Raw genomic sequence first — 9,100 nt, 5'->3', positions numbered from 1 at the left:
AAAACATAAATTCGGAGAAATCCCGCGATGGAAGATGCCGTTTGGTTTTTGGCGCTCATCCAAATTGCCTAAATTTTTCATTGCTTTTCAAAATCCTGACGCAAAAGCCCTTAAAAACCCACGAAAATTCATTTTTTTTTTCTAACAGGTGTTGGATTTTGGAACAGGTTCTTCTCTCTCCCACCTGTCGTCTCTTTGACAACCTACAATTTTTTTCCTGTTTTTCTAAATATTTTCATCGTCTATTGCAGCTTAGTAAGAAGATTTTTGTGCCCATTGTTTTGGCGAGAAATTGGTGCATTTTGGCCTCAGTTGTTTGATTAGACCGGAGGGGTTGAATCGGTATAACAAGCTATAGAAGGAGGTCTGGGGGTAAGATTTTGGGCATTTAATGTTTGCTGATTTTGGTTTAATTCTTTTGTGGGTTTAATGATTTCAGCATTTGATTTGAAAACAATCCATTGAAGATCTCGATCTATCACGCTTTGAATGATTCCGGATTACCTTGATACCCGAAGCTTGCGTTTTCTTAATTTTTTTTGGAGTGTGATGGTTGAATGAGGGCTCTACTTTAACAAATCTCTCTTTTTTGACGCATGACCATTCTCCATTAACGCCATCAATCTCCTTTATCTCTCTCTATGTTTCTTTTCTTGCTTTTATCTTTTAATTGATGCTGATTTGTCAAACCTTCTATAGAAGAACAAAAGATTTATCATTCCTGGAATATAAACCCATGTATGAAATCCATTGGAAGCATGGTTTGCTGGAATGTTGTGGCTCGAATTTAACGGTTTTAGTCGCGGGGAATACCGTTTTAGATCCAATTTAACGGTCCGGGCGCGCAAATTTTAAATAAAGAACTGAAGAAAATCAGAAATTTAGTATAATTCTTGGTCATTAAAAATTAATTCATCAATATATAATGTCTTCCAAAATATGTAATGTATACAACTCCTTCATACGGCGTATATCATCTAAAATCTAAAAATATTAAAACAAGAAGCTTCAAATTTTACCTATGTTCTATAGATCAATTCGTTAAATGTTTTAGCATGTTAACTTTATTTAGTCAAAAATATCAAACTTGATTAGAAAACAACGATAGTGGAAGTCTTGTGCAGAGTCAGTCCGAACCAAGAAAACAAGTGAAAGGATAATTGGAGGCGTTTCTCATCACCGTTTTTTGTTTGCTTGGTCCTAAAAAGTTTACAAATCTGTAAAAATCTTGCAAAATTAGTCTACAAGAATCAATAAAAATCTTTTACAACTCCGTGGGGATTTCCGTGGTTAGTTTAATGATTTACCATAGTTATTTGTTTTCAATTGTGTACCAGATCTTTTACTATGTAAGAATTGCTTAGTGAACTAACGGCCTATCATTTTGATAATCGTTATTCATTAATAGTTGGCAAAGTCGAGGTTATTGAATTGAGTATAACTATGCAGTAAAGTTTGATAGATATAAGTGTGGGTGGATAAATTCCTAAATTTTGCATTTTTACAAGGTTTAATGGGATGAATTATGACAAGGGTAAATTCTATGAACCAGTGCAAAAGATAAAAGACGTAGTTAAAGTGCACTTAATTTGTGGTTATCTTCCCTGGGAACACAATAGTTGGTTTACACACAGCGATAAGGTATTCCTGTGCACTTGCATCAGGACCAGTAAAAGCAACTTCTGGTTTTTTTATGTTGTTCAATTAGTTTGCTTAGAGTTTGAAATGTGAACCAATATTTTTTGTTGCATTGTTATTTGAACTTTTGAAATGAACAATTTGAACGTATCAAATTTCTAGAATCCTGACTGACAGCGTTGGGCTTTTGATAAATATTTTTAGTATTATATTTATGTAGCAATGGCCACGCAAACTCAAAAAGGAAGGCATGAGAATCAGTCAGATGATAGCCAACAAATTCAACGCCCCAAAAATCCACAATCCAGTAGGAAGTCGACTTCAAGTAAGCTCGTAACCTTATGAATTAGACATTTGCATAAAGTTGGTTATTTTAGCATGAAAACAAGTAGATGACTGGTTTTTAACTTTTTATTGCCAAAAATGTTATTCGTACTTTCCAATATATGGACCAGGCCGACCACCTCTATTTTCGCAGTTCTAGAGATATCTCAACTGTCTGTTGTACCTCATGCAACCTTAGTTTTAAGCATTAAGTGATATCAATTTTTTTTTCTTTATCGCATTTATTTCATTCAAACTCATTTTATGCTTTCAAATCTAGATTGATTCTGATGCCAGCTTTCTATTTTGTTAACTCACAGCTAAGTTGTTGAAATATTTCATGATTTATGTATATTTTTATCATTTGTGCCCAACTTTATTTGTGATTGATCTTGATACTGTTCACATAAGAAGAACACTAATGAAATCTTTTCTTTAGATAAAGTTAAAGTGGCAACCGAGCAAAAACAGAGAAAGAGGCCTGCCTCACAAGCCAATGATGATTCCATTGTTTTGCGAAAAATGCCAAAGCGATCTGCCGCATGTTCAGATTTCAAGGAGAAATCGCTTAACATAGCGGAAAAAGACTCCATAATTGAAACAAAAAAAGATGTTAGTGTTGAAGATGAGTTGTTGGCTGTTCGTCTGACAGTTGGACAAGAAAATGGCAGACCATGTAGGAGGCTCACTGATTTCATCTTTCATAATTCAGATGGGGTACCCCAACCTTTTGAAATGTTAGAAGTTGATGATATTTTTATCACCGGTCTCATCTTGCCGCTTGATGAAGGTGTTGACAAAGACAAAGCAAAAGGAATAAGATGCGATGGCTTTGGGCGCATTGAAGAATGGTCCATATCTGGTTATGAAGATGGGTTGCCAGTAATATGGATCTCCACGGAGATAGCTGATTATGACTGTCTTAAACCGTCTGGAAGCTTCAAGAAGTTCTATGACCATTTCTATGCCAAGGCTGTTGTCTGTGTTGAGGTTTACAAGAAATTGTCCAAATCTTCTGGAGGAGATCCCAATGTAAGCCTTGATGAATTGCTTGCTGGGGTTGTGCGTGCAATGAGTGGGATGAAATGCTTCCGTGGTGGTCTATCTATAAGGGATTTCATTGTTTCACAAGGAGACTTCATCTACAACCAACTTATAGGACTGGATCAGTCATCAAAAAGGACTGATAACCTATTTATTGAGCTCCCTGTCCTGTCTGCTTTAAAGGATGAATGCAGCAAGTTAGTAGATCTTGTCCAAGCTCAGCCTGGCTCATTGCCTGGGAGTCTTAGGATCGGTCCAAAATACGGAGATGAAAACAGCAAAAGCTTATCTGCTATTTATTGTCCATTGGAAGAAACTGAAGATTCAAAAATGGCAAGGCTATATCAGGATCAAGAGGTCTGGTGCTCAATGAAGCAAAAGAAAAGCCAGGGTTCTGCCTCCTTATCTAGCCAATACTACATTAAGATCAATGAGGATGAAATTGCCCATGACTATCCTTTACCTGCCTATTATAAGGCATGCAGTGAAGAAACTGATGAATATATAGTTTTTGATAGTGGTGCTGGTGTATATGATATAGATGACTTGCCCAAAAACAGGCTCCACAACTGGGCTTTGTACAATTCAGATGCTAGATTGGTTCCATTAGAGCTCCTACCAATGAAACCATGCTCTGAAATTGATGTGACCATATTTGGCTCAGGAGTAATGACTGTTGATGATGGATCTGGTTACAACTTGGATGGTGAATGTGCTCATTCTTCTAGTGGTTTGGTGGATTCTGAAATAGAAGGGATGCCAGTTTTCTTGAGCGAGATCAAGGACTGGGTGATCGAGTTTGGATCTGAGATGGTCTCTATTTTTATACGGACTGATATGTCCTGGTACGATCTCTCTCCCCTCCACCCCTCCACATCCAACCATCCATAACATTTGTGTGTAACATTGTGAGTGCAAAAACACTTGCATGCATCTGTTAACTATGCATTGTAATACTTGAACTGAAACACCAAACACTTTTGTTGTCATCGGCGTTTGGTTTAGACTGCGCGACGTAATTGTCCAAGATGTTTGTATCTTAAATAAATTAATAAAATCCATTAATACAGTGGATGCATTTTAGTGAAGGCATAGCTATACTGTTTTTTTTTTTTTTACTTGGAAAATTTAAAAATCATGAAGATTTTGAAACTCATGAAGCTTCTTCACTCATAACTGTTATCTTCCTTTAACTCTCCAGGTATAGGCTTGGAAAGCCCTCAAAACAATATGCTGCTTGGTACGAGCGGGTCTTGAAAACAGTAAGGGTTGCAGTTAGCATCCTTGCTATGCTAAAGGATGAGATTAGGCTGGCAAGGCTTCCTTTTAATGATGTTATCAAGAGAGTTTCAGATTTCACCAAAGATCATCCTGCCTTCATATCATCCAATAAGGAGGTGGTGGAAAGATATGTGGTTGTGCATGGTCAGATTATTCTGCAGCACTTTTTAGAATTTCCTGACAGAGATATAAAGAAGTGTGCATTTGTTATTGGCCTCGTCAAGAAGATGGAAGAGAGACATCATCGGAAATGGCTAGTCAGCAAGAAGAAGGTTGTGTTGAGGAATGGACAAAACTTGAATCCCAGATCTGCAATTGAGCCCGTTGTCTCCAAAAGAAAGCCCATGCAGGCAACAACAACCAGGCTAATCAATAGACTCTGGGGTGGTTATTATTCAAATCACTTACCCGAGGAATCAAATGAAGGAATCCATAGTGAAGTAAAAGAGGAAGATGAGATTGAAGAGCAAGAAGAAAATGAAGAGGATGATGCTCTTGAGGAGAAATTCGCATTTCAAGACAAAAGTCAGATACACGGTTCAGCACAACGGCAAACCAAGTCTTGTTCAGGTAGCAAGTTAGTGAAGTGGGATGGGAAGTCAGTGGGCCAATTACCAACCGGGGAGGTTTTATATAAAAGGGCCACAGTCCATGGATATGAAATCGAAGTTGGTGGGACTGTCCAAGTTGATGAACTAGGAAACGATCTGGCCATCTGTTTTATTGAGTACATGTTTGAAAAAATTGATGGAGACAAAATGTTTCATGGGAGGTTGATGCAACAAGGCTGTGAAACTGTGCTTGGAAACACTGCAAATGAAAGGGAGCTATTTTTGACGGAGCACTGTATGAACTATCAACTAGAAGAAGTCAAACATACTGTACATGTGAACATCGGATCAACGCCATGGGGTTATCAGCATAGAAAAGCAAACGCCAACACTGAAAAAATTAATAGGGCGCGAGCAGAAGAAAGGAAGAAGATGGGATTGCCCACTGAATATTACTGCAAAAGTTTGTATTCACCCAAGAGGGGTGCCTTCTTTACTCTTCCCTGTAAATCGATGGGGCTGGGGTCTGGCTCTTGCCAAGCATGCAAATCAAAGGAAGCTGATGTTGATAATGAGACGTTTATCCTGCATGATTCTATGAATGGTTTTATGTACCGAGGAAATAAATACTCAATTCTTGATTATGTCTATGTGAGTCCTAGTTACTTTTCAGCAGAAAAGGAAGGTGAAAGTTTCAAAAGTGGAAGAAATGTTGGATTAAGGGCCCATGTTGTTTGCCAGCTGCTTGAAATTTGCAAGCTTAAGAAGTCTCAGCCACGTGATGCCAGTTCAGTTCAGGTCAAAGTTAGAAGATTTTTCAGACCAGAGGACATATCAGTGGCAAAGGCTTACTCTTCAGATATTCGAGAGGTAATAGCTTGCATAACATTGAAAACAACATATCTACTCCAATATTATTCTCAATCGCATAATCCTTTTATATTTTTCATATTTATACTGGAATAAAGATTCATATCAGTAATGTGTTAGTTAATCTATTCTGAATTTGTATCTTATGATGGTTTTTTAAATCACTTTTTTCTGGAGAGTTTCTCAGCTCTACTACAGTGAGGAAATGCATACTGTACTGGTTGATGGGATTGAAGGTAAATGTGAGATCAGGAAAAGGAAAGACCTTCAAATTCAAGATGTCCCTTGCACCTTTGACCATGCTTTCTTCTGTGAATGTCTGTATGATCCCTCCAATGGATCAATCAAGCAAGTAATATTTTGCTTCTTTTCCAGTTACATTTATTCAAAATTGTTGGATGCAATAAAGTTAAACCGAGTGTGCCACCTCCTTATTGACGCTTTTTATTAAATGTTCTAATCTACTTCACTGCAGTTGCCATCTCATATGAAAATAAAATATTCATCTGGGAAGCCAAGTGACGATGCTACATACAGAAAGAAAGGAAAATTCAAGGAAGGAGAGGATGACTCAGAAGTTGGTAGACTAAAAGAAGAATCTCAGCGGAACCGCTTGACTTCATTAGATATATTTGCTGGATGTGGTGGCTTGTCTGAGGGATTGCAGCAATCAGGCACTACTTTCACTTGCTTTTGTTTTTGTGAACGTTTTCAAGTTTATAAGTTACTTGCATCTAGAAATCTGTCATTTGGGTTCTGATGCGTCTGATTTTTCAGGTGTCTCTTTTACTAAATGGGCTATTGAGTATGATGAAGCTGCTGGAGATGCGTTTAAACTGAATCACCCTGAGGCTTCAGTGTTTGTTAGCAACTGTAATGTAATCTTGAGGTATTTCTTTAAGAAGATTAAATACTGTATCACACTCGTACATGCATATACAAATGTGTGTGCACCAAACTATCTCTGACATGCCATCAACAGAACTGATATGATATTTACTGAAACCGTTTTATATACAGGGCTGTGATGCAGAAATGTGGTGATGCAGACGACTGCATTTCAACCCCTGAGGCCACTGAATTGGCTGCATCATTGAACCAGGAGGATGTTGATAATCTTCCACTGCCTGGGCAAGTTGATTTTATAAATGGAGGACCTCCTTGCCAGGTTGGTTAAGCAATATAATCTTTTCATTGTTGTTTAAACAATCTGCTGTTAGAATTTCCAAACAAATGAATTAATCACGTCACTAAAAGTGGACATAATTTCTCCTGTAGGGTTTTTCTGGAATGAACAGATTCAATCACAGTGCCTGGAGTAAAGTTCAATGTGAAATGATTTTAGCTTTTTTATCTTTCGCTGACTACTATCGACCAAAGTTTTTCCTTTTAGAGAACGTGCGGAATTTTGTGACTTTCAACCAAGGTCAGACATTCCGCTTAACTCTAGCTTCCCTTCTTGAGATGGGATATCAGGTACAACGTGTTACTTTTACTAGGAATATGAGGTTCTTGATTTATTATATCTGCTGAAGTATTGTGTGTATTTGTTGCTTATGGATAGGTGCGATTTGGTATCCTTGAAGCTGGTGCATTCGGAGTACCTCAGTCGAGGAAGAGGGCCTTCATATGGGCGGCCTCTCCTGAAGAGATGCTTCCCGAATGGCCGGAGCCAATGCATGTCTTTGCGGCACCAGAATTGAAAATCTCACTGTCAGGAAATTTGTATTACTCTGCTGTTAGGAGTACCGCAAGAGGAGCTCCTCTTCGTCCTCTTACTGTCAGAGATACAATTGGAGATCTCCCGCCAGTGGGCAATGGCGCATCTAACCCAAGCATAGAGGTACTAACGATGGAATCATCCAGAACAGAAAAAGCTGTATGATGTAATAGTATTGGCCAGATATTCCATAGATCATATATAACAAATTGAGCGCAATTAGCTAATTATATTTTCTCACACCTTGAAATGCAGTATCAAAGTGATCCTATGTCATGGTTCCAGAAGAAAATTCGTGGAAACATGGAGGTATTAAATGATCACATTGCAAAAGAGATGAATGAGCTTAACCTAATTAGGTGTCAGAGGATTCCCAGGCGTCCTGGTGCAGATTGGCGCGATCTTCCAGATGAAAAGGTATCATTTTAACTAATTGGTGTTGGATTGGATTTTAAATCTCCACCGTCTGTTCTAGTATTTTATCTGATAGTCTTGTCTTTCATTGCCTTACAGGTCAAATTATCTACTGGCCAAGTTGTCGATCTGATACCTTGGTGCTTACCAAATACTGCCAAGAGGCACAATCAGTGGAAGGGTCTTTTTGGAAGGTTGGATTGGGATGGAAACTTTCCAACTTCCATAACAGACCCTCAGCCAATGGGTAAAGTGGGAATGTGCTTTCATCCAGAGCAAGATAGGATTGTCACTGTTCGTGAATGCTCACGTTCTCAGGTAAAACTTCATTGGATGTTGACTCAACTCATTTATACTAATGAATACACCAAATTTATGCATGAAATGACCATCTATATAAGATAATTCAGTATTTATTCGATATTACGTTGTGGATAATTTGTTGATTGTATTATACTTGTGGGACGAAAGACTTAAGGGCTTAAACTATCGAATGGATCTAATTGTGTATCATGCATTTTTCCATATGCTAATTATTGCATGCTCCTTTAAAAGACAAACACTTGCTGGTAGAACACGTGAAATTTTGCTTTCTAGATAGTGATGAATATGGATATTGTTTGCTAAAACCAGATTGGACTTGTTTATTGCAGGGCTTTCCGGACAAGTATAAATTTTCTGGCGCTGTTCTTCACAAGCACAGGCAGATTGGGAATGCTGTTCCACCTCCTCTAGCATATGCACTGGGAAGAAAACTCAAGGAAGCTATTGAGAGAAAGTCATTGTAGCTAAACTTATTTGGTGATGTCGAGGTTAACTTTTTCCGACTCCCAAAGAATCAGAGAAAAGTTCGCCAAAGAATTACTTGTTGACCTGTCCCCTCCCATTCAGTTTACATTAAATTTGTATTCACTCTGATGGTTAACCAATCATCAAGATCGGAGAAATTGCTTTGGTCACTCAAAGTCTGTGTGAGTTTGATACTCTAATTTTGGGAGTAGTCAGCCCCTTCATTGACATTACTTGAGAGAGGATCACTGTATTCTAACTGAGAATTGGATGCAGGTGAACTCATGGGCAACTTAATCCCAATTTAGTCCAAATTTAATCTTAATATTTACTTGCTCGTAAAACCTCTAGTAGATATTTTTAAGAAAAATAAAATTTAGAGTATAAAACTTAGCAGGATATCATATTATTTCCAAGTTTAAATTGGTTCGAAAAATTTATCAATGGATTAGATTAAATTCAGATATCA

The 9,100-nt window shown here is 37.8% G+C and overlaps 1 protein-coding gene across 2 annotated transcripts; it reads left to right on the top strand.

Moving 5' to 3' along the window:
• Nucleotides 1-8,864, top strand: LOC140823541 (DNA (cytosine-5)-methyltransferase 1B-like). Of its 2 annotated transcripts, none has more exons than XM_073184940.1 (14): nucleotides 1-167; nucleotides 252-372; nucleotides 1,859-1,963; nucleotides 2,408-3,851; nucleotides 4,208-5,708; nucleotides 5,896-6,060; nucleotides 6,184-6,382; nucleotides 6,486-6,597; nucleotides 6,729-6,876; nucleotides 6,987-7,184; nucleotides 7,273-7,551; nucleotides 7,684-7,845; nucleotides 7,942-8,160; nucleotides 8,496-8,864. In XM_073184940.1, the coding sequence occupies exons 3-14, from the start codon at nucleotides 1,861-1,863 to the stop codon at nucleotides 8,628-8,630; spliced, it is 4,665 nt and encodes a 1,554-aa protein (XP_073041041.1). In that variant the 5' UTR covers nucleotides 1-167; nucleotides 252-372; nucleotides 1,859-1,860; the 3' UTR covers nucleotides 8,631-8,864. The 2 variants fall into 2 exon arrangements, with proteins under 2 accessions (XP_073041041.1, XP_073041040.1); XM_073184939.1 differs by having other exon boundaries at nucleotides 2-167; nucleotides 2,402-3,851.
• The last annotated feature ends 236 nt before the right edge of the window (nucleotides 8,865-9,100 follow it).

Source organism: Primulina eburnea, chromosome 2 (assembly GCF_022965805.1).
Source record: "Primulina eburnea isolate SZY01 chromosome 2, ASM2296580v1, whole genome shotgun sequence".
Classification (NCBI taxonomy): domain Eukaryota; kingdom Viridiplantae; phylum Streptophyta; class Magnoliopsida; order Lamiales; family Gesneriaceae; genus Primulina; species Primulina eburnea.
Note: the sequence above shows the minus strand (reverse complement) of the source record. Positions and strands in the feature narration are given on the sequence as shown.

Bases quoted from the DNA above. Each gene is read 5' to 3' on its own strand.
- LOC140823541 (XM_073184939.1), top strand. From the start codon at position 1,861: ATGGCCACGCAAACTCAAAAAGGAAGGCATGAGAATCAGTCAGATGAT. The intron at 6,061-6,183 runs GTAATATTTTGC...ACTTCACTGCAG, and splicing joins CCAATGGATCAATCAAGCAA to TTGCCATCTCATATGAAAAT. The intron at 7,552-7,683 runs GTACTAACGATG...CTTGAAATGCAG, and splicing joins CATCTAACCCAAGCATAGAG to TATCAAAGTGATCCTATGTC.